Source organism: Argentina silus (genome assembly GCF_951799395.1).
Source record: "Argentina silus genome assembly, chromosome: 17".
In the NCBI taxonomy this organism is placed as follows: domain Eukaryota; kingdom Metazoa; phylum Chordata; class Actinopteri; order Argentiniformes; family Argentinidae; genus Argentina; species Argentina silus.
In genome coordinates, this window is record NC_139671.1 from 640177 (window position 1) to 666164 (window position 25988).

The 25988-nt window shown below is 41.6% G+C and overlaps 5 protein-coding genes across 5 annotated transcripts; all 5 read left to right on the top strand.

Moving 5' to 3' along the window:
* Positions 1-637: 637 nt before the first annotated feature.
* On the top strand, positions 638-1678 carry LOC310817965 (trace amine-associated receptor 1-like; the record flags this gene model as incomplete). The annotated part of the gene is made up of 1 exon (XM_083688723.1): positions 638-1678. The coding sequence occupies one exon, from the start codon at positions 638-640 to the stop codon at positions 1676-1678; it is 1041 nt and encodes a 346-aa protein (XP_083544849.1).
* A 2231-nt stretch (positions 1679-3909) lies between these two features.
* LOC310817966 (trace amine-associated receptor 1-like) lies at positions 3910-7243 on the top strand (the record flags this gene model as incomplete). The annotated part of the gene is made up of 3 exons (XM_083688724.1): positions 3910-4596; positions 6451-6527; positions 7240-7243. 3 exons carry the CDS (start codon positions 3910-3912, stop codon positions 7241-7243), a joined length of 768 nt encoding a protein of 255 aa, XP_083544850.1.
* A 1620-nt stretch (positions 7244-8863) lies between these two features.
* Positions 8864-9898, top strand: LOC310817968 (trace amine-associated receptor 1-like; the record flags this gene model as incomplete). Its single annotated transcript, XM_083688726.1, has 1 exon — positions 8864-9898. One exon carries the CDS (start codon positions 8864-8866, stop codon positions 9896-9898), a length of 1035 nt encoding a protein of 344 aa, XP_083544852.1.
* A 5992-nt stretch (positions 9899-15890) lies between these two features.
* On the top strand, positions 15891-16826 carry LOC310818340 (trace amine-associated receptor 1-like; the record flags this gene model as incomplete). The annotated part of the gene is made up of 1 exon (XM_083689258.1): positions 15891-16826. The coding sequence occupies exon 1, from the start codon at positions 15930-15932 to the stop codon at positions 16824-16826; it is 897 nt and encodes a 298-aa protein (XP_083545384.1). The 5' UTR covers positions 15891-15929.
* A 4124-nt stretch (positions 16827-20950) lies between these two features.
* LOC310817969 (trace amine-associated receptor 1-like) lies at positions 20951-25699 on the top strand (the record flags this gene model as incomplete). The annotated part of the gene is made up of 3 exons (XM_083688727.1): positions 20951-21394; positions 23965-24406; positions 25671-25699. Exons 1-3 carry the CDS (start codon positions 20990-20992, stop codon positions 25697-25699), a joined length of 876 nt encoding a protein of 291 aa, XP_083544853.1. The 5' UTR covers positions 20951-20989.
* Positions 25700-25988: the final 289 nt, after the last annotated feature.

Genomic DNA, 25988 nt, shown 5'->3' on the forward strand with positions numbered 1-25988 from the left:
CAGTGTAATATATTCAAACATCATGTTGTACTTGTCATGACATCCCCTGATAATATCACAATGCAGAATTGCCCACATGTCTGATTGGTCAGCAGGATAATGTATTCCTTATGGTAATAGACTATGGATACATAAATATGAGATTCATGTCCAGAGTCTCTTCACATTGTGACCAGAGACCAAGGATTCACATAAAAAGATACATCACCCTCTGCAAGGTTGAAAGGTATGGTATTTATTTAGATGATTTATTTCACATATTCTCATTTGCAGCAACGACCTGGGGAGAAGAGAGGGGAGGAATGAGCCAATTGAAAGCAGGGGATGATTGTGTGGCCATGATAGTATAAGGGCCATGTTGGGAATTTAGCCAGAGAATTATTCTTAGTGTATACTGAGTTAAAAAAACACCTCTGGTGTTGTGAAAATATTGTTGATGAATGGCTTTGATAACAGGTATAGGAGGTATGTTTGTGAAAAGATAATCATTTTGAGGATATTAAAAACACAACCATCGAACTTCATATATGCTATTTCCAACAAGCCTCCTGTATACTCAGTAATATGATGTTTAAAGTGATAATACTGATGAAAAACATGGAATATTTTTTGCAGATAAAAAACCTGAAGAAGGACGATGGAAGCAGGACTCGGTGTCAGCAAGGCTGATATTGTGGAGAATATACATCTATGTTATGAATCAGTGAATGGCTCTTGCAAAAGAACAATCGCCGCTCCAACAACAAGACTATTACTGTATCTTTTCCTTGGTACAATGTCTGTTCTCACAGTGTGTGGAAACCTTCTTGTGATCATCACCATCATTCACTTTAAACAGCTCCACACTCCAACCAACTACCTCATCCTGTCTCTGGCTGTGTCAGACCTGCTCTTAGGAGCCTTAGTCCTGCCTCCAAACACAGTGAAAACAGTGGAAACCTGCTGGTATTTTGGAGATTTGTTCTGTAAAATCCATTCTAGCTTTGATGTGATGTTGGTCACTGCATCTATTTTGAATTTATCTTTCATTTCTATAGACCGATATTATGCAGTCTGTGACCCTCTGAGATATAGAAGTAAAATAACTGGTCACATTGTTCTGGTCATGATCCTGGTCAGCTGGGGTGTTTCTGCCATAGTGGGCTTTGGGATGATATTTTTGGGGCTCAACATTTTGGGGGTTGAAGAGTTTTATTATGCTCATGTTGCATGTAAGGGAGGGTGTATTTTGTTTCAGACTGCCGTATCAAGCACTGTGTCTTCAATACTCTCATTCTACACCCCAGGTGTCATTATGCTCTGCATCTACTTCAAGATTTTCCTGGTAGCACAGAGACAAGCACGCAGCATCCAGAACACAACCTGTCAGAATAAGAGCTCTGGAGCATCTGTCAGTAAGATGGAGAGAAAGGCCACCAAAACACTGGCCATCATTATGGGGGTTTTTATATCATGTTGGACACCTTTCTTTGTTCTTAATGTCATTAACCCCTTCATCAGTTATTCCAGTGCTCCAATCTTTTTTCCAATACTTATATTCATTGGCTACTCAAATTCCATCCTGAATCCAATGATTTATGCATTCTTCTACAGTTGGTTCAGGAGGGCATTTCGAATGATCATACTGGGTAACATATTTCAACCTGATTCTTCAACCACAATATTGTATTCGGAGTAGATATTTCAAAAACTATTGGAAAATGTGGAGTTCAATATATGGAGGGAGGGGGTTCAGGAAGGGGAGAGGGGGGAGGAAGGTGAGAAAAAAAGGAAACTGGCGATGTGGCTCCCGCCACATTTTTGATAAGCAGCTGAGGGACGGGGCTGGCAAAATATAACCACTTTCAATTTCATAGAGCGATCTATGGAGGCAAGGACTGACCATCCAAGAGATCAAAATATACAGTGCCCTGTGCAAGTGAAGCATTTTCTCTTCTTTTGGCTCTACACCTAAAAGGTTTGGATTGGAAATCAAACAATAACTGTGAGGTTAAAGTAGAGATTCTCAGCTTTTATTTGATGGTATTTGTGTACATATTGGTTTCACCATTAAGAAATTACACTTTTTAGATAAGAAATTGGCTTGACAGGTGTTTCTGGTAAGTCAGGTGTGCTCCGCCACATCACCTGTACAGGTATAAGAGAGCTGTCAAGTTCTAGTGTTGATTCTAGGCTTTACATTTGACTTTGGAGTCTGTCAACATCAGGACCAAAGTGGTGTCAATGAAAGTCAAGGAAAAATCAGAAACATAGCAGAAACCTTAGCCTGGCCAACATCAACAGTTTGGAACATCATTAAAAAGGAAAAAAAGCAGCAATCGCAAACAGGCTGGTAGGCCAAGACAGACATGTACAGTGTACAATCAATATGTCACCAGCCAAACTAAAGCAACTAAATAAAATAAAATAAATAAAAATGATCATCACACAAACCTATCAGTGATTTTTTTATTGGTACAAATGGTGACTGCCGGTGTCTTGGGTTGAATAAATTAGTTGTATATCCAATACAGGCAAAATTGAAGATAAAGATAAGCTATGCAAGTTAAACCAAACTTTTTTTGCCTACCGAGGCCATATGGCTCAAAAGGAACACACAACGTTCTCACAGTGTGTGGAAACCTTCTTGTGATCATCACCATCATTCACTTTAAACAGCTCCCCACTCCAACCAACTACCTCATCCTGTCTCTGGCTGTGTCAGACCTGCTCTTAGGAGCCTTAGTCCTGCCTCCAAGCACAGTGAGCACAGTAGAAACCTGCTGGTATTTTGGAGATTTGTTCTGTAAAATCCACTCAAGCTTCGATGTCATGTTGGTCACTGCATCCATTTAGAATTTGTCTTGGAAGTGCTGTCCATACTTTATTTACTTTGATATTCTATGAAAACCCCCATTCTATGTACCCTAACAGTAGTTTAGAATATGTTTTGAGTGAGCATGTTGTTTCTATAATCCACACTGTTATTGTCAAGCTTCTTCCACTTCACTCTGTTGGTGGGAGAGTAGTCTCGCGTAGCCACACGTCCAAATCAAATTGTTCTCACACCTCTTTTGGAGGTCTGGAGAATTTTAGATGAGCCGATCAGGCTTGGATTGAACTGGACAAGTTAGAGCAGATGTCCGTGTTGTGAATGTGCAAATTAATGACATCAGAAAAATGAATAAAGTCTCAAAAATTTACTATTTGTGTGATAAATTTCTCTAAATATGTAGCAGTGTCCCTTCTTCATTAACTGATGTTTTCAGGGGGGGGGGGGGGGAAGGTTGTCACAGTGTAATATATTCAAACATCATGTCTTACTTGTCATGACATCCCCTGATACAATCACAATGCAGAATTGTCCACATGTCTGATTGGTCAGCAGGATAATGTATTCATTATGGTAATAGACAATGGATACATAAATATGAGATTCAAGTCCAGAGTCTCTTCACATTGTGACCAGAGACCAAGGATTCAAATAAAAAGATACATCACCCTCTGCAAGGCTGAAAGGTATGGTATTTATTTAGATGATTTTTTTAACATATTCTCATTTGCAGCAACAAACTGGGGAGAAGAGAGGGGAGGAATGAGCCAATTGAAAGCAGGGGATGATTGTGTGGCCATGATAGTATAAGGGCCATGTTGGGAATTTAGCCAGAGAATTATTCTTAGTGTATACTGAGTTAAAAAAACACCTCTGGTGTTGTGAAAATATTGTTGATGAATGGCTTTGATAACAGGTATAGGAGGTATGTTTGTGAAAAGATAATCATTTTGAGGATGTTAAAAATACAACCATTTAACTTCATAAATGCTATTTCCAACAAGCCTACTGTATACTCAGTAATATGATGTTTAAAATGATAATATTGATGAAAAACATGGACAATTTTTTGCAGATAAAGAATTTGAACCAGGACGATGGAACCAGGACTCGGTGTCAGCAAGGCTGATATTGTGGAGAATATACATCTATGTTATGAATCAGTGAATGGCTCTTGCAAAAGAACGATCGTCGCTCCAACAACAAGAGTATTACTGTATCTTTTCCTTGGTACAATGTCTGTTCTCACAGTGTGTGGAAACCTTCTTGTGATCATCACCATCATTCACTTTAAACAGCTCCACACTCCAACCAACTACCTCATCCTGTCTCAGGCTGTGTCAGACCTGCTCTTAGGAGCCTTAGTCCTGCCTCCAAGCACAGTGAGCACAGTGGAAACCTGCTGGTATTTTGGAGATTTGTTCTGTAAAATCTACTGCAGCTTTGATGTCATGTTGGTCACTGCGTCCATTTTGAATTTGTCTTTCATTTCTATAGACCGATATTATGCAGTTTGTGACCCTCTGAGATATAGAAGTAAAATAACTGGTCACATTGCTCTGGTCATGATCCTGGTCAGCTGGGGTGTTTCTGCCATAGTGGGCTTTGGGATGATATTTTTGGGGCTCAACATTTTGGGGGCTGAGGAGTTTTACTATACTTATGTTGCATGTGAGGGAGGGTGTATTTTGTTTCAGACTGCCGTATCAAGCACTGTGTCTTCAATACTCTCATTCTACACCCCAGGTGTCATTATGCTCTGCATCTACTTCAAGATTTTCCTGGTAGCACAGAGACAAGCACGCAGCATCCAGAACACAACCTGTCAGAATAAGAGCTCTGGAGCATCTGTCAGTAAGATGGAGAGAAAGGCCACCAAAACACTGGCCATCATTATGGGGGGTTTTATATCATGTTGGACACCTTTCTTTGTTCTTAATGTCATTAACCCCTTCATCAGTTATTCCTGTCCTCCAATCTTTTTTCCAATTCTTCTGCATATTGGCTACTCAAATTCCATCCTGAATCCAATGATTTATGCATTCTTCTACAGATGGTTTAGGAGGGCATTTCGAATGATTATACTGGGTAACATATTTCAACCTGATTCTTCAACCACAATATTGCATTCAGAGTAGACATTCCAAAAACTATTGGAAAATGTGGAGTTCAATATATGGAGGGAGGGGGTTCAGGGAGGGTGTCTGGGAGGGGAGAGGGGGGAGGAAGGTGAGAAAAAAAAGAAACTGGCAATGTGGAAGAGATCAAAATATACAGTGCCCTGTGCAAGTCAAGCATTTTCTCTTCTTTTGGCTCTACACCTAAAAGTTTGGATTGGAAATCAAACAATTACTGTGAGGTTAAAGTAGAGATTCTCAGCTTTTATTTGATGGTATTTGTGTACATATTAGTTTCACCATTCAGAAATTATACTTTTTAGGCATAGTCCCCCTGTTTCAGGGAACTCAAAAGAAATGGGAAAATTGGCTTGACAGGTGTTTCTGGTAAGTCAGGTGTGCTGCGCCACATCACCTGTACAGGTATAAGAGAGCTGTCAAGTTCTAGTGTTGATTCTAGGTTTTGCATTTGACTTTGGAGTCTGTCAACATTAGGACCAAAGTTGTGTCAATGAAAGTCAAGGAAAAATCAGAAACATAGCAGAAACCTTAGCCTGGCCAACATCAACAGTTTGGAACATCATTAAAAAAGAAAAAAAAGCAGCAATCGCAAACAGGCTGGTAGGCCAACACAGACTTGTACAGTGTACAATCAAAAAATTAAATACAAACACAAAACAACTGTCCCACTGATAAGTAACACTCTCCAGGTGGTAGGTGTGAATGTGTCAGAGACGACCATCCGTAGAATATGTCAATAGCCAAACTAAAGCAACTAAATAAAATAAACTAAGTTAAAATGATCACCACACAAAGCTGTCAGTGATTTTTTTTATTGATACAAATGGTGACTGCCGGTGTCTTGGGGTGAATAAATTCGTCGTATATCCAATACAGGCAAAATAGAAGATAAAGTTAAGCTATGCAAGTTAAACCAAACTTTTTTGGACGACCGAGGCTATATGGCTCAAAACGCAAACACAACGTTCTCACAGTGTGTGGAAACCTTCTTGTGATCATCACCATCATTCACTTTAAACAGCTCCACACTCCAACCAACTACCTCATCCTGTCTCTGGCTGTGTCAGACCTGCTCTTAGGGGCAGTTGTCATGTTTCCTAGTATGATACGATATGTAGAAACCTGCTGGTATTTTGGAGATTTGTTCTGTAAAATCCACTCTAGATTTGAGGTGCAATACATGCACTTTGAATTTGTCTTTCATTTCTATAAACCGATATTACACAGTCTGTGACCCTCCGTGATATAGAGGTAAAATAACTGTTCACATTGCTCTGGTCATGATCCTGGTCAGCTGGGGTGTTTCTGCCATAGTGGGCTTTGGGATGATATTTTTGGGGCTCAACATTTTGGGGGTTGAAGAATTTTACAATACACATGTTGCATGTGAGCGAGGATGTATTTTGTTCCAGACTGCCGTTTCAAGCACTGTGTTTTCAATACTTACATTCTACATCCCAGGTATCATTATGCTCTGCATCTAACTTCAACATTTTCCTGGTAGCACAGAGACAAGCACACAGCATCCAGAACACAACCTGCCAGACCTCAAGGAAGATGGCAGACCCCATCATTATGTGGACGTTTCAAGCATTCTGGATGCCGTTGATCAATTATTCTACTTCTGCAGTTGTGTTTGAAACATTAGTGTGGATTGGCAACTTAAATTGAACAATCAACCCAATGGTGTATGCTTTCTTCTACAGTTGGTTCAGAACGGCATTTAGAATGAACATCTCATTCAAAATCTTTCAATTTGACTATTCAACACTAAAACTGATTTCAGAGTAAATATGTTTATTTCAGAGTAAATATGTAAATATGTTATTTAAGTAAATCAAAGCATCTATTTAATACGCTTTAAATCAAAATGTTTATACTCATCCATTAAAAATTATCAATAAAAGCGTATTAATTGAAGTGCTGTCCATACTTTATTTACTTTGATATTCTATGTAAACCCTTCATTCTATGTACCCTAACAGTAGTTTAGAATATGTTTTGAGTGAGCATGTTGTTTCTATAATCCACACTGTTATTGTCAAGCTTCTTCCACTTCACTCTGTTGGTGGGAGAGTAGTCTCGCGTAGCCACACCTCCAAATCACATTGTTCTCATGCTTCTTTTGGAGGTCTGGAGAATTTTAGATTAGCCAATCAGGCTTGGATTAAACTGGACAGAGCGATGGGAGAATGCGCTCATAATTTCATTGCATGTTACATTCCAAGAACTTTCCCCCACATGCAGAACGGTTGTCAGTTGTTATGTCTGTTGTCTTTTCCCAACCAGGTAGGACTATTTTGCATATATTGCAGTTGTTGCTCATGCTAATTTGCAACATTGAAGACAACTGAAGAACACATGAAGGAAAAACTTCATTCTGTTTATTTAGAACTCCGCCCTAGCAAGGTATTTGATTGGTTTGACGTGTCACATGACATCACTCATTTTAAAAGGGTTTCCAGCCCTTTGAAGCTACTTTCTTCTAAATTCTTCTAAAGGATTTCCCCAGGCTAACCCTCACCCTAACTAGGAAAGCCTGGCATCAACGAGGTTAAAGAGAGTAATATTGAGTGATGACAGAGTGAGGCCCCAACATACTGTACCACTGAGACAGCTCTAGTCAAAGAAGGACATTTATTATTGTTAGCTTCAGACCAGAGCTGTTTGTTTCTTTGTACTTCTTCATTTAAGAGCAGCTTTTGACACGTTGATCATATTGTCCTTCTCGAGCCATGAGAGAATGTAGTTAGTTTACGTGTTCTGGCATGTATCGTGGTTTAGATCCTCCCTAACAGATATACCAGTTGGTTCGACTGGATGGAAAAACCCCCAGCGCCGTCCAAGGTCCAGTTTGGTGTTCCGCAAGGCTTAGTATTTGGCCCCTGACTGTTTTCTTTGTGTATGTTACCGATAGACCTACAATACATACACAAGTGGATTTGCTCATCCTTGGCTTAAGGAAACAGGAATTTACCATCTGATTTAACACTTAATCTCAACGGCTGAACAATCACTCCTAATCAGGCCGTGAAAAATCTTGTTGTTACTATTGACGCAGATAGGATGTAAGATCTGTACTACTCTTCAGACAATTAAATCTGTATTGTGATGTCGGCAACATTTGAAAGTAAGAGCAGATGTCCGTTTTGTGAGTGTACTAATTAATGACATCAGAAAAATGAATAAAGTGTCAAATATTTACTGTTTGTGTGATAAATTTCTCTAAATATGTAGCAGTGTCCCTTCTTCATTAACTGATGTTTTCAGGGAGGGGGGGGGGTTGTCACAGTGTAATATATTCAAACATCATGTTGTACTTGTCATGACATCCCCTGATACAATCACAATGCAGAATTGTCCACATGTCTGATTGGTCAGCAGGATAATGTATTCATTATGGTAATAGACAATGGATACATAAATATGAGATTCAAGTCCAGAGTCTCTTCACATTGTGACCAGAGACCAAGGATTCCATCACCATCCGCAAGGCTGAAAGGTATGGTATTTATTTTGATGATTTATTTCACATATTCTCATTTGCAGCAACGACCTGGGGAGAAGAGAGGGGACGAATGAGCCAATTGAAAGCAGGGGATGATTGTGTGGCCATGATAGTATAAGGGCCATGTTGGGAATTTAGCCAGAGAATTATTCTTAGTGTATACTGAGTTAAAAAAAACACCTCTGGTGTTGTGAAAATATTGTTGATGAATGGCTTTGATAACAGGTATAGGAGGTATGTTTGTGAAAAGATAATCATTTTGAGGATATTAAAATATAACCATCTAACTTCATATATGCTATTTCCAACAAGCCTCCTGTATACTCAGTAATATGATGTTTAAAGTGATAATACTAATGAAAAACATGGAATATTTTTTGCAGATAAAAAACCTGAACCAAGACGATGGAACCAGGACTCAGTGTCAGCAAGGCTGATATTGTGGAGAATATACTTCTTTGTTATGAATCAGTGAATGGCTCTTGCAAAAGAACGATCGTCGCTCCAACAATAAGAGTATTACTGTATCTTTTCCTTGGTACAATGTCTGTTCTCACAGTGTGTGGGAACCTTCTTTTAATCATCACCATCATTCACTTTAAACAGCTGCACACTCCAACCAACTACCTCATCCTGTCTCTGGCTGTGTCAGACCTGCTCTTAGGGGCAGTCGTCATGATTCCCAGTATGATACGATATGTAGAAACCTGCTGGTATTTTGGAGATTTGTTCTGTAAAATCCATTCTAGCTTTGATGTGATGTTGGTCACTGCATCCATTTTGAATTTGTCTTTCATTTCTATAGACCGATATTATGCAGTCTGTGACCCTCTGAGATATAGAAGTAAAATAACTGGTCACATTGGTCTGGTCATGATCCTGGTCAGCTGGGGTGTTTCTGCCATAGTGGGCTTTGGGATGATATTTTTGGGGCTCAACATTTTGGGGGCTGAGGAGTTTTACTATACTTATGTTGCATGTGAGGGAGGGTGTATTATGTTCCAGACTGCCGTTTCAAGCACTGTGTCTTCAATATTCTCATTCTACATCCCAGGTGTCATTATGCTCTGCATCTATTTCAAGATTTTCCTGGTAGCACAGAGACAAGCACGCAGCATCCAGAACACAACCTGTCAGACCTCAGGGAGGATGGCAGACAAATCACAGAGAAAAGCAACCAAAACACTGGCCATCATTATGGGGGCGTTTCTAGCATTCTGGATGCCCTTTTTTCTCTGCAACTTTATTAATCCCATTATAAATGATTCTATTTCTCCAGTTGTAATTGAAACATTAATATGGATTGGCTACTCAAATTCCATACTTAATCCAATGATTTATGCATTCTTCTACAGTTGGTTCAGGAGGGCATTTCGAATGATCATACTGGGTAACTTATTTCAACCTGATTCTTCAATGACAAAATTGTATTCAGAGTAGATATTTCAAAACCTGTTGGAAAATGTGGAGGGTGGGGGGACAAAATCAAAGTCCGCCACCAGCCAAATATGGGTGGATTTTGGCATTGGTGGGTGAATCTGTAAATCTTACCAGCCACTTTGGCGGGTAGCCAACAAAGCTTTGCGAATACTATGCCTCAATTTAAAAATGAAACTGTTGCGATCCGCAATCATGGTTAACGTTGATGGCAATGTGGCTCCCGCCACTTTTTTGGTAAACAGCTGAGGGATGGGGCTGGCAAAATATAACCACTTTCAATTTCATAGACAGATCTATGGATGCAAGGAGTAACCATCCACGAGATAAAAATATACAATGCCGTGCGTAAGTAATGGGACAGTGAAGTATTTTTTCTTCTTTTGGCTCTACACACCAAAAGTTTGGATTTGAAATCAAACAATTCCAGTGATGTTAAAGTAGAGATTCTCAGCTTTTAGTTGATGGTATTTGTGTACATATTGGTTTCACCATTCAGAAATGACACTATTTATGCATAGTCCCCCTATGGGACAATTGGCTTGAGATGTGTTTCTGTCTGAAACATAGCAGAAACCTTTGGCTTCAGGGGAAAAAACAGCAGACTTCTACAGTGGATGACTGAAGAATTAAGAAAAAACACAAAACTACTGTCCCACTGATCAGGAACACTCTTCAGGTGGTAGGTTTGAATGTGTCAGAGACGACCATCCGCAGAATATGTCACCAGCCAAACTACAGATGCTTCACTGCAAGGTGCAAACCACTAGTTATCCTCAAAAAGGAGGGTCACTTACAATTTGCTAAAAAGTACCTAAAAAACCTACAGAGGTCTGGAAAAAGGTCTTGTGGACAGATACATATTATCATGTACCAGAGTGACTGTAAGTGGAAAGTTTAGAGAAAAAAGGCCCAATATTTACAGCCTACCACCTCATCTGTGAAACATGGAGGAGGGAGTGTTAATGTTCTGCAGCAGCAGAATGTGTTCTGAAGTGTACAGACACCTCTTGACTGCTCAAGCGCCTCAAAATTCATTGGATGGCGCTACATCATACAGCAACACAATAACTCAGAACCATAGCAATAAGGGAGTTTTTCAGGGCCAAAAAAAGTGTAAAGCTCTTGGCTGGCTAAGTTAATCTTCATATTTAAATCCAATTTAACATGCATTTCATTTCCTGATGATAAGCTTTGAGGCAAAAATACCTCAAATACCTTGTTTTATTTAACCAATACAGGGGAAACATATTGAGACCAAGGCCTCTTTGGCATTTACGAAAGGATTGTCGACCAAAATACAAAACATAATTTGGACATCTGATTAATCTGTCCCATCACTTTTGCATACCCTGAAACAGGGGGATTATGCATAAAAAGTGTCGTAATTTCTGAATGGTGAAACCAGTATGAACACGAATACTATCAAATAAAACATAAGAATGTCTACTTTGACGTCATAGTAGCACATACAGTAGGTAGAAGTTTAGAAAGTCCCCACTGGTGTGATGATGTTGCAGAAGTTCCGCTACGGAACCCATGAGTTATTTTTTCTTTGTGGTTTCGGCAGCAATTCACACCAGTCAACACGTAATGATGTGGACAATGGAAGAGGCAAACACACTCTCCTGTGTCTGTGTGTGTGTGTGTGTGTGTGTGCCATTTCAACCGTAATGGCGATATCAGCAACACAGACAGACAGATTATAGCAGTTATCTGCATGATCAAAGCAACTACATGTGAATAGAAGCCCACGCAGTGCACACCCAGCCTGTAAACAGACAGTACCCATCATCACACCTGTATTTCGTATATGAACCGGATTATTGCACTTTTTACTCAAGCCATAATTTTGCACTCCAAATTTTCTCCACCTGTGTGTATGTAGGCTACAGTCAACTACATGTACAGTGGGGGAAATAATTATTTGATCCCCTGCTGATTTTGTTAGTTTGCCTGATTACAAAGAAATGAGCGTTCTATAATTTTTATGGTACTTTTATTTTAACAAATAGAGACAGAATATCAACAAAGAAGTCCAGAAAAAACACATTATATAAAGTTATAAATTGATTTGCATTTGATCGAAGGAAATAAGTATTTGATCCCCTACAAACCAGCAAGAATTCTGGCTCATACAGACCGGTTATATGCCCATGAGGCACACAGATTACTCCTGTCACTTTAAGAAAGTACTCCTAATCTCTGTTTGTTATGGGTATAAAAGACACCTGTCAATAGAATCAATCTCTTCCATTCCAACCTCTCCACCACCATGGGCAAGACCAAAGAACATTCAAATGACATCAGGGTAAGAGTTGTAGACCTGCACAAGGCTGGAATGGGCTACAAGACCATCAGCAAGAAGCTTGGTGAGAAGGAGACAACTGTTGGTGTAATTATTAGAAAATGGAAGAAATACAAAATAACCATCAATGCAAGATGGCTCCATGCAAGATCTCGCCTCGTGGGGTAAGGATGATCATGAGAAGGGTGAGGGACCAGCCCAGAACTACACGGGAGGAGCTTGGTAATGATCTCAAGGCAGCTGGGACCACAGTCACCAAGAAAACCATTGGTAACACACTACACCGTAACGGATTGAAATCCTGCAGTGCCCGCAAGGTCCCCCTGCTCAAGAAGGCACATGTACAGGCCCATCTGAAGTTTGCCAATGAACACTTAAATGATTCAGAGAAGGCTTGGGAGAAGGTGATGTGGTCAGATGAGACCAAAATTTAACTCTTTGGCATAAATTCGACTCTTCGTGTTTGGAGGGAGAGAAATGCTGAATGCTACAATCGCAAGAACACCATCCCCACCATCAAACACGGAGGTGGAAACATTATGCTTTGGGGTTGTTTCTCTGCTAAGGGTACAGGACGACTTCACTGCATTGAGGGGCCAATGGACGGGGCCATGTACCGTAAGATCTTGGACGAGAACCTTCTTCCCTCAGCCATAGCACTGAGGATGGGTCGTGGATGGGTCTTCCAGCATGACAATGACCCAAAACATACGGCCAAGGCAACAAAGGAGTGGCTCAAGAAGAAGCACACTAAGGTCATGGAGTGGCCTAGCTAGTCTCCAGACCTTAATCCTATAGAAAATTTGTGGAGGGAGCTGAAGCTTCGAGTTGCCAAGCAAAAGCCTTGAAACCTTCAGGATTTGGAGAGGATCTGTAAAGAGGAGTGGACCAAAATCCCTCCTGTGTGCAAACCTGGTGACCAACTACAAGAAACGTCTGACTTCTGTGCTTGCCAACAAGGGTTTCTCCACCAAGTACTAAGTCATGTTTTGCTTGGGGATCAAATACTTATTTCCTTCGATCAAATGCAAATTAATTTATAACTTTATATAATATGTTTTTCTGGACTTTTTTTTTTGATATTCTGTGTCTATTTGTTAAAATAAAAGTACCATAAAAATTATAGACCGCTCATTTCTTTGTAATCGGGCAAACTAACAAAATCAGCAGGGGATCAAATAATTATATCCCCCACTGTATGTGTGTCTGATTGATAAGGGCACAATATCCATGCAGAGGGAGCCGGACAAATTCGACCTGATTACAGACATTGGAATTTTGTGAGTAACGTGATTGCTTGTTATAAGCCAGGAGACAACATCAACATTTGTTTTGGATGTGGTTTGCATGGTGGAGCATAAGAATGACGGGTTTGTCTGGATTTTATTGACGCATTTGCGTAAAGTGCATAGCCACTGAAAAAAGAAGCGATTTTCTGTCCATGTTTTTTATAGCAAATATTGTTACGGTTCCCCCTCATAACCAACCCCTCTGGCACCACCTCGAGGCCGCAGCGGTCATCACTGGAGAGTCTTCCTCCCAGTTGACAGCGCACCTGGACCCGATCCCCAATCAGAACACCTGCGACCCATCCCCAATCAGCACCCTACGTAGACCCAGCCTGAACTCCACTCCAGTGCCAGAACGTACTGTGACCATATATCCCGACCCCCTTGGATTCCGCCTCGACCCTTCCACGGACCTCCCTGCCTGCTCGAACTCTGCCTGTCTGACTACCCGTCTGCCTGCTCGACCCCTGCCTGTCTGACTACCCGTCTGCCTGCTCGACCCCTGCCTGTCTGACTACCTGCCCGCTTGCCGACCCCTGCCTGTCTGACTACCTGCCCGCCTGCCGACCCCTGCCTGTCTGACTACCTGCCCGCTTGCCGACCCCTGGACCGACCCTCAACTACTCTCTCTGGATTATCCACTCTTCCCCCTTCCCTTTCCCGATTATTATTATTAAAGATGCCTTCGGGCATAACCGGATTCTCCGCTCTCTGTGTCGTCATTGGTTCCACCCAACGTCTCTGCGTAACAAATATGTCTAATTATGTTTCATTACATGTCATTATTGCTTCAGATATGTGTTCTGTTTTACTTATTATCAAGCATTGGCGCTTCACATTTGCCCACCAATTATGTCTGTCTATATGTTATATTGAATATGTGAGCTCTTTGAAATACAAACTGTGAAATTCGAAAGACTCTTAAGTCCTGACATAACACAACCAGTTCATTGTTTTATGCATGGTACTGATCTAATTAAATGATTACACTGTTACACTAACTTCAACAAATGGAGGTCTCCAGAGGTCACTCTGGGTAATTTGGTTAGTAATGAGGGCCCGGGGCTTCTAGTGTTAAACACTGGTTACACCTGGTATAAACCAGCGATCTGTATCCAGATTGTGCGCACATTCTGGCACTTTCTACACCTGTCAGTTGAATCCTGCATGGATCTGCATTGTGGCCCAAATCTAGCCAGGTCACATTTTTCGGACAGATATTTTCGGAATGTTATCAGATCTGTCTTTCCCACCCCGGAGGTGGATGGGAACACACGGTATTCAGTTCTCTGGTCATTATAAATGCAATCAGGCCACAGAAAGAACATTCAGCCTATAGTCTTCACACAGGGATTCTGTCATAGTATGAGTTTAAGGGGGTATAGACCTGGATTTCTGTTTTTCCTTCCTTCATTCACCCATGGAATGTAAGAAGAAGGATGGGTCAGAAACCTCATCAATCAGTAACCAATGGATGTATCTGATGTATCCGACCCTTCCTTCTGATTAGATTTCGCAGAATGCAGATTTGTCCACGTCTGATTGGTCAGCAGGATAATGTATTCATTATGGTAATTGACTATGGATATATAAGTCATGAGACTCAAGTCCAAAGTCTCTTCACATTGTGAGACCAAGGATTGTTATAAAATGATACATCGCCGTTCACAAGGCTGAGAGGTATGGTATTTATTTAATTTCACATATTCTCATTTGCAGCAACGACCTGGAGAAGAGAGGAGAGGAGAGGAGAGGAGAAGAGAGGAGAGGAGAGGAGAGGAGAGGAGAGGAGAGGAGAGGAGAGGAGAGGAGAGGAGAGGAGAGGAGAGGAGAGGGGAGGAGAGGAGAGGAGAGGAGAGGAGAGGAGAGGAGAGGAGAGGAGAGGAGAGGAGAGGAGAGGAGAGGAGAGGAGAGGATGAATGAGCCAAGGGAAAGAAGGGGATATGAGGTGGTCATTATGGTATTAGGGCCATATTGAGAATTTAGCCAGGATATTAGTCTTAATGTATACTCAGTGGAAATTTGTGGCACCACTAATAATGTAATAATAATAATAAATGTTAATACTGAAAAAAAGGCATCTGGTGTTGTGAAAATATTGTTGATAAATGGCTTTGATAACAGGTATATGAGGTATGTTTGTAATCATTTTGAGTATCTTAAACATATAACCATCCAATTTCATTGATGCTATTTCCAACTACCCTACTGTATACTCAATAATATGGTGTTTAAAGTTATCAAATTGATACAAAAATGTTTTATATTTTTTGGCAGATAAAGAATTTGAACCAAGACAATGGAACCAGGAGTCGGCGTCAGCCAGGCTGACATTGTGGAGAATTTACTTCTTTGTTATGAATCAGTGAATGGCTCTTGCAAAAGAACAATCGTCGCTCCAACAATAAGAGCAGTACTGTATCTTTTCCTTGGTACAATGTCTGTTCTCACAGTGTGTGGAAACCTAGTTTTGATCATCACCATAATTCACTTTAAACAGCTCCACACCCCAACCAACTACCTCATCCTGTCTCTGGCTGTGTCAGACCTGCTCTTAGGGGCAGTTGTCATGTTTCCTAGTATGATACGATATGTAGAAACCTGCTGGTATTTTGGAGATTTGTTCTGTAAAATCCATTCTAGCTTTGATGTCATGCTGTGCACTACATCCATTTTGAATTTGTCTTTAATTTCTATAGACCGATATTATGCAGTCTGTGACCCTCTGAGGTATCAAAGTAAAATAACAGTTCACATTGCTCTGGTCATGATCCTGGTCAGCTGGGGTGTTTCTGCCATAGTGGGCTTTGGGATGATATTTTTGGGGCTCAACATTTTGGGGGTTGAGGAGTTTTACTATGATCATGTTGCATGTGAGGGAGGGTGTATTTTGTTTTTCACTGCCGTTTCAAGCACTGTGTCTTCAATACTCTCATTCTACATCCCAGGTGTCATTATGCTCTGCATCTACTTCAAGATTTTCCTGGTAGCACAGAGACAAGCACGCAGCATCCAGAACACAACCTGTCAGACCTCAGGGAGGATGGCAGACAAATCACAGAGAAAAGCAACCAAAACACTGGCCATCATTATGGGGGCGTTTCTAGCATTCTGGATGCCCTTTGTTGTCTGCAACTTTATTAATCCCTTCATAAATTATTATATTTCTCCAGATGTAATTGAAGCATTAATATGGATTGGCTACTCAAATTCCATACTTAATCCAGTGATTTATGCATTCTTTTACAGTTGGTTCAGGAGGGCATTTCGAATGATCATACTTGGTAACATATTTGAACCTGATTCTTCAATGACAAAATTGTATTCAGAGTAAATATTTCAAAAACTGTTGGAAAATGTGGAGGGGGGGGGGCAAAATTAACACCCGCCACCAACCAAATATGGGTGGATTTTGGCATTGGCGGGTGAATCTGTAAATCTTACCAGCCACTTTGGCGGGTAGCCAACAAAGCTTTGCAAATACTATGCTTCAATTTAACAATTAAACTGGTTCCGCAATCATCGTTAGTGTTGATGGCAATGTGGTTCCCGCCACTTTTTTGGTGAAACAGCTGAGGGATGGGGCTGGCAAAATATAACAACTTTCAATTTCATAGACAGATCTATGGATGCAAGGAGTGACCATGTCCACGTCCATGAGATCAAAATATACAGCGTTTTGGAAACACTGACTGGGGTGTGTTTGCCACTCAGGCCACCCATGACTCCCACACGGACATTAATTCATATGCCTCATCTGTTTTGGACTACATCAATTCCAACATCAGCAGTGTCACCACACTCAAGCGGATCACCACTTTCCCTAATCAGAAGCCATGGATGAACAGTGAGGTCCGACTCCTGCTGAAGGCACGTGACACTGCCTTCAGATCAGGGGATGCTCGGGCCTATAGCTCATCCAGGGCTAATCTGCAGAGGGGCATCAAAAAGGCCAAGCACAACCACAAGCTGAGGATAGAGGATCACTTCAGAAACAACTCTGACCCCCGACGCATGTGGCAGGGCATCCAGGCCATCACTGACTACAAACCATCTAACACCTCACCCCTCTCCGTTGACGCCTCCCTCCCTGATGAGCTGAACCACTTCTACGGCCGCTTTGACAGGGACAACAAGGAGGTGGCCATCAAGGCTGTGCTCCCTGCGGATCACCAGCCCCTCACTCTATCCCCCACCGACGTGTGTGCGGCACTGAGCAGGACTAACGCACGCAAGGCTGCTGGTCCTGATGGGATCCCCGGACGTGTCCTCAGGGCCTGCGCTGTGCAGCTGACTAAGGTTTGGACTGACATATTCAACCTGTCCCTAGCCCAAGCAGCTGTCCCCGCGTGCTTCAAAACCACCACCATCGTGCCGGTGCCAAAACACTCCACTGCAACGAGCTTAAATGACTTCCGACCAGTGGCACTCACGCCCATCATCATGAAGTGCTTCGAGAGGCTGGTCTTAGCTCAACTCAAGACCTGCCTACCACCCACACTGGACCCCTTTCAATTCGCCTACCGGCAGAACAGGAGTACAGAGGATGCCATTTCAACGGCACTTCACTCCGCCCTGTCCCACCTCGACAAAACTAACTCTTATGTGAGAATGCTGTTTATTGACTTCAGCTCAGCATTCAACACCATCATCCCCTCCAAACTGATCTCCAAACTCAGGCAACTGGGCATCAACCCCTCCCTCTGCAACTGGATTCTAGACTTCCTGACCAACAGGCCGCAGTCTGTTAGGCTTCACAACCACACCTCCTCAACCCTCACCCTGAACACCGGCGTTCCACAAGGCTGTGTGCTGAGCCCCCTCCTTTACTCCCTCTTCACCTACGACTGCACACCTGTACATGGCTCAAACACCATTGTTAAGTTTGCAGACGACACAACGGTGATCGGTCTCATCAGCAACAACGATGAGTCGGCCTACAGGGAGGAGGTCCAGCACCTAACAGTGTGGTGCAACGACAATAACCTGGCTCTCAACACCAAGAAGACCAAAGAACTCATTGTGGACTTCAGGAAGTCTAAAGCTGGCGCACACACCCCCATCCTCATCAACGGGACTGAGGTGGAGCGAGTCACCAGCTTCAAGTTTCTGGGTGTCCACATCTCTGAGGACCTCTCCTGGACCCTCAACACCTCCACCCTGATAAAGAAGGCTCACCAGCGTCTCTTCTTCCTGAGGAGACTAAAGAAGGTCCATCTATCTCCTCAGATCCTGGTGAACTTCTACCGCTGCACCATCGAGAGTATCCTTACCAACTGTGTCACAGTATGGTATGGCAACTGCTCGGCATCGGACCGGAAAGCACTGCAGAGGGTGGTGAAAACTGCCCAACGCATCACCGGTTCCTCACTCCCCTCCATCGAGGCTGTCCAGGGCAAACGATGCTTGCGTAAGGCACGCAGCATCGTCAAGGACATCTCTCACCCCAACCATAGACTTTTCACCCCACTCCCCTCCGGGAGGCGCTACAGGTCTCTCCGCACCCGAACCAGTAGGTTCAGAGGCAGCTTCTTCCCTGCGGCTGTCACCCTGCTGAACACGAACACTACACCTACCTGACAACCTACTACCCCCGCAACCCCCCCCCCCCCCCCCACCCGGACAATTGCACTATTGCACTATTACTCCCCTCCCCTGCTCTTACTCTTACTCAATACCACTGCTCTTCTGTACATACCTGTCCATACTGTTCATACTGTTCATACTGTTCATAATGCACATAATGCACATATCCTATATTTTCTTTAATACTACTGCACATACTGTAGATACTTGTTTATACTGTTTATACGGCATTCCATATTTATATTTATTCTGCATCTACCTCATGTTACTGTTAATACATATATACTGCTAGACTGCATTACCTATACAGCTCATATGCTGCTACACTGCTCATACTGTAACTATTTATTCTGCTATAATGCTACTGCTACTCACATACTGCTATACTGCACTGCTATATATACTGCTTATACTATACTATATTATACTGCACTACTACTGATCATATATTGCACTACCTGTAAATACTGTTCATTGCACTTTCTGCTATTTTGCACTTCTGGTTAGACGCTAACTGCATTTCGTTGTCTCTGTACTTGTACTCTGCACAATGACAATAAAGTTGAATAAAGTTGAATCTAATATACAGTGCCCTGCGTAAGTAATGGGATAGTGAAGCATTTTGTCTTCTTTTGGCTGTAATAAGGGACCGGGGCTTCGAGTGTTAATCCTGGTTACACCTGGTATAAACCAGCGATCTGTATCCTGACTGTGTGCTCATTGTGGCATTTTCTTCACCTGTCAGTTGAATCCGGCATGGATCTGAATTGTGGCCCAAATCTAGCCAGGTCACATTTTTCGGACAGGTATTTTCGGAATGTTGTCAGATCTGTCTTTCCCACCCCGGAGGTGGATGGGAACACACGGTATTCAGTTCTCTGGTCATCATAAATGCAATCAGGCCACAGAAAGAACATTCAGCCTATAGTCTTCACACAGGGATTCTGTCATAGTATGAGTTTAAAGAGACATAGACCTGGATTTCTGTTTTTCCTTCCTTCATTCACCCATGGAATGTAAGAAGAAGGATGGGTCAGAAACCTCATCAATCAGTAACCAATGGATGTATCTGATGTATCCGACCCTTCCTTCTGATTAGATTTCGCAGAATGCAGATTTGTCCACGTCTGATTGGTCAGCAGGATAATGTATTCATTATGGTAATTGACTATGGATATATAAGTCATGAGACTCAAGTCCAAAGTCTCTTCACATTGTGAGACCAAGGATTGTTATAAAATGATACATCGCCGTTCACAAGGCTGAGAGGTATGGTATTTATTTAATTTCACATATTCTCATTTGCAGCAACGACCTGGAGAAGAGAGGAGAAGAGAGGAGAGGAGAGGAGAGGAGAGGAGAGGAGAGGAGAGGAGAGGAGAGGAGAGGATGAATGAGCCAAGGGAAAGAAGGGGATATGAGGTGGTCATTATGGTATTAGGGCCATATTGAGAATTTAGCCAGGATATTAGTCTTAATGTATACTCAGTGGAAATTTGTGGCACCACTAATAATGTAATAATAATAATAAATGTTAATACTGAAAAAAAGGCATCTGGTGTTGTGAAAATATTGTTGATAAATGGCTTTGATAACAGGTATATGAGGTATGTTTGTAATCATTTTGAGTATCTTAAACATATAACCATCCAATTTCATTGATGCTATTTCCAACTACCCTACTGTATACTCAATAATATGGTGTTTAAAGTTATCAAATTGATACAAAAATGTTTTATATTTTTTGGCAGATAAAGAATTTGAACCAAGACAATGGAACCAGGAGTCGGCGTCAGCCAGGCTGACATTGTGGAGAATTTACTTCTTTGTTATGAATCAGTGAATGGCTCTTGCAAAAGAACAATCGTCGCTCCAACAATAAGAGCAGTACTGTATCTTTTCCTTGGTACAATGTCTGTTCTCACAGTGTGTGGAAACCTAGTTTTGATCATCACCATAATTCACTTTAAACAGCTCCACACCCCAACCAACTACCTCATCCTGTCTCTGGCTGTGTCAGACCTGCTCTTAGGGGCAGTTGTCATGTTTCCTAGTATGATACGATATGTAGAAACCTGCTGGTATTTTGGAGATTTGTTCTGTAAAATCCATTCTAGCTTTGATGTCATGCTGTGCACTACATCCATTTTGAATTTGTCTTTAATTTCTATAGACCGATATTATGCAGTCTGTGACCCTCTGAGGTATCAAAGTAAAATAACAGTTCACATTGCTCTGGTCATGATCCTGGTCAGCTGGGGTGTTTCTGCCATAGTGGGCTTTGGGATGATATTTTTGGGGCTCAACATTTTGGGGGTTGAGGAGTTTTACTATGATCATGTTGCATGTGAGGGAGGGTGTATTTTGTTTTTCACTGCCGTTTCAAGCACTGTGTCTTCAATACTCTCATTCTACATCCCAGGTGTCATTATGCTCTGCATCTACTTCAAGATTTTCCTGGTAGCACAGAGACAAGCACGCAGCATCCAGAACACAACCTGTCAGACCTCAGGGAGGATGGCAGACAAATCACAGAGAAAAGCAACCAAAACACTGGCCATCATTATGGGGGCGTTTCTAGCATTCTGGATGCCCTTTGTTGTCTGCAACTTTATTAATCCCTTCATAAATTATTATATTTCTCCAGATGTAATTGAAGCATTAATATGGATTGGCTACTCAAATTCCATACTTAATCCAGTGATTTATGCATTCTTTTACAGTTGGTTCAGGAGGGCATTTCGAATGATCATACTTGGTAACATATTTGAACCTGATTCTTCAATGACAAAATTGTATTCAGAGTAAATATTTCAAAAACTGTTGGAAAATGTGGAGGGGGGGGGGCAAAATTAACACCCGCCACCAACCAAATATGGGTGGATTTTGGCATTGGCGGGTGAATCTGTAAATCTTACCAGCCACTTTGGCGGGTAGCCAACAAAGCTTTGCAAATACTATGCTTCAATTTAACAATTAAACTGGTTCCGCAATCATCGTTAGTGTTGATGGCAATGTGGTTCCCGCCACTTTTTTGGTGAAACAGCTGAGGGATGGGGCTGGCAAAATATAACAACTTTCAATTTCATAGACAGATCTATGGATGCAAGGAGTGACCATGTCCACGTCCATGAGATCAAAATATACAGTGCCCTGCGTAAGTAATGGGATAGTGAAGCATTTTGTCTTCTTTTGGCTGTAATAAGGGACCGGGGCTTCGAGTGTTAATCCTGGTTACACCTGGTATAAACCAGCGATCTGTATCCTGACTGTGTGCTCATTGTGGCATTTTCTTCACCTGTCAGTTGAATCCGGCATGGATCTGAATTGTGGCCCAAATCTAGCCAGGTCACATTTTTCGGACAGGTATTTTCGGAATGTTGTCAGATCTGTCTTTCCCACCCCGGAGGTGGATGGGAACACACGGTATTCAGTTCTCTGGTCATCATAAATGCAATCAGGCCACAGAAAGAACATTCAGCCTATAGTCTTCACACAGGGATTCTGTCATAGTATGAGTTTAAAGAGACATAGACCTGGATTTCTGTTTTTCCTTCCTTCATTCACCCATGGAATGTAAGAAGAAGGATGGGTCAGAAACCTCATCAATCAGTAACCAATGGATGTATCTGATGTATCCGACCCTTCCTTCTGATTAGATTTCGCAGAATGCAGATTTGTCCACGTCTGATTGGTCAGCAGGATAATGTATTCATTATGGTAATTGACTATGGATATATAAGTCATGAGACTCAAGTCCAAAGTCTCTTCACATTGTGAGACCAAGGATTGTTATAAAATGATACATCGCCGTTCACAAGGCTGAGAGGTATGGTATTTATTTAATTTCACATATTCTCATTTGCAGCAACGACCTGGAGAAGAGAGGAGAAGAGAGGAGAGGAGAGGAGAGGAGAGGAGAGGAGAGGAGAGGAGAGGAGAGGAGAGGAGAGGAGAGGATGAATGAGCCAAGGGAAAGAAGGGGATATGAGGTGGTCATTATGGTATTAGGGCCATATTGAGAATTTAGCCAGGATATTAGTCTTAATGTATACTCAGTGGAAATTTGTGGCACCACTAATAATGTAATAATAATAATAAATGTTAATACTGAAAAAAAGGCATCTGGTGTTGTGAAAATATTGTTGATAAATGGCTTTGATAACAGGTATATGAGGTATGTTTGTAATCATTTTGAGTATCTTAAACATATAACCATCCAATTTCATTGATGCTATTTCCAACTACCCTACTGTATACTCAATAATATGGTGTTTAAAGTTATCAAATTGATACAAAAATGTTTTATATTTTTTGGCAGATAAAGAATTTGAACCAAGACAATGGAACCAGGAGTCGGCGTCAGCCAGGCTGACATTGTGGAGAATTCACTTCTTTGTTATGAATCAGTGAATGGCTCTTGCAAAAGAACAATCGTCGCTCCAACAATAAGAGCAGTACTGTATCTTTTCCTTGGTACAATGTCTGTTCTCACAGTGTGTGGAAACCTAGTTTTGATCATCACCATCATTCACTTTAAACAGCTCCACACTCCAACCAACTACCTCATCCTGTCTCTGGCTGTGTCAGACCTGCTCTTAGGGGCAGTTGTCATGTTTCCTAGTATGATACGATATGTAGAAACCTGCTGGTATTTTGGAGATTTGTTCTGTAAAATCCACTCTAGCTTCGATGTCATGCTGTGCGCTACATCCATTTTGAATTTGTCTTTAATTTCTATAGACAGACATTATGCAGTCTGTGACCCTCTGAGATATAGAAGTAAAATAACTGGTCTCATTGCTCTGGTCATGATCCTGGTCAGTTGGGGTGTTTCTGCCATAGTGGGCTTTGGGATTATATTTTTGGGGCTCAACATTTTGGGGGTTGAGGAGTTTTACTATGATCATGTTGCATGTGAGGGAGGGTGTATTATGTTTTTCACTGCCGTTTCAAGCACTGTGACTTCAATACTCACATTCTACATCCCAGGTGTCATTATGCTCTGCATCTACTTCAAGATTTTCCTGGTAGCACAGAGACAAGCACGCAGCATCCAGAACACAACCTGTCAGACCTCAGGGAGGATGGCAGACAAATCCCAGAGAAAAGCAACCAAAACGCTGGCCATCATTATGGGGGCATTTCTAGCATTCTGGATGCCCTTTGTTGTCTGCAACTTTATTAATCCCTTCATAAATTATTCTATTTCTCCAGTTGTAATTGAAACATTAATATGGATTGGCTACTCAAATTCCATACTTAATCCAATGATTTATGCATTCTTTTACAGTTGGTTCAGGAGAGCATTTCGAATTATCATTCTGGGTAACATATTTCAACCTGATTCTTCAATGACAAAATTGTATGCAGAGTAGATATTTCAAAAACTGTTGGAAAATGTGGAGGTAATTCCCTGCATAGGTAATTTTCTCTTCTTTTGACTCTACACCCCAAAAGTTGGATTTGAAATCAAACAATTACTGTGAGGTTAAAGTAGAGATTCTCAGCTTTTTTACATATTGGTTTCACCATTCAGAAATGACACTTTTTATGCATAGTCCCCCTATGGGACAAATGGCTTGACAGGTGTTTCTGGTCAGTCAGGTCTGCTGCGTCACATCATCTGTGCAGGTAGAAGAGAGCTGACAAGTTCTAGTGTTGATTCTAGGCTTTGCATTTGCCTTGGGAGTCAGTCAACATAAGGACCAAAGCAGTGTCAATGAAAGTCAAGGAAGCCTTAATTACGCTCAAAAATCTGAAACATAGCAGAGACCTTCGGGGAAGGGGGAAAAAAACAACAATCGCAAACAGGCTGGTAGGCCAAGGCAGACTTCTAGATGACCGAAGAATTAAGAAAAAACACAAAACAACTGTCCCACTGATCAGGAACACTCCTCAAGTGGTAGGTTTTAATGTGTGAGAGACGACCATCGGCAGAATATGTCAAACTACAGATCCTTCACCGCAAGGTCCAAACCACTAGTTATCCTCAAAAAGGATGGTCACTTACAGTTTGCTAAAAAAGTACCTAAAAAGCCTACAGAGGTCTGGAAAAAGGTCTTGACAGATACATATTATCATGTACCAGAGTGACTGTAAGTGGAAAGATTGGAGAAAAAAGTATCTGCCCAATATTTACAGCCTACCACCTCATCTGTGAAACATGGAGGAGGGAGTGTTAATGTTCTGCAGCAGCAGAATGTGTTCTGAAGTGTACAGACACCTCTTGACTGCTCAAGCGCCTCAAAATTCATTGGAAGGCGCTACATTATACAGTAAGACAATGACTCAAAACCATAGCAACAAGGGAGTTTTTCAGGTTTTCAGCTTTACTGGCTAAGTCAATACAAAACATAATTTGGACATCTGATTAATCTGTCCCAACACTTTTGCATACCCTGAAACAGGGGGACTATGCATAAAAAGTGTTGTAATTACTGAATGGTGAAACCAGTATGAACACGAATACTATCAAATAAAAGCTAAGAATCTCTACTTTGACGTCATAGTAGCACATACAGTAGGTAGAAGTTTAGAAAGTCCCCACTGGTGTGATGAGTGAGTTATTTTTTCTTTGTTCTTTCGGCAGCACTTCACACCGTGAAACTTCCCCAGTGAGGTTTTTTTCCAGGTCATTCATCTCGCAAAACAACCACCAGGAGGCATCATTGAAGATGATGGATATGTTTCCATTGCACGAGTACTGTTCTTTAGCTTGCTGTATGAGTTGTTTCAAACGCGCTGCGTTTTATACAGTATCATAGCCTCGGTAGGCTAACGTTTAGTCTAGTCTTATACAGTATCATAGCCTCGGTAGGCTAACGTTTAGTCTAGTCTTATACAGTAGCTTAACTTTAAGGTGGTGATGAGAGTTGTGAAGGATGTTTAAGTTTGGTCTCGCTTAACT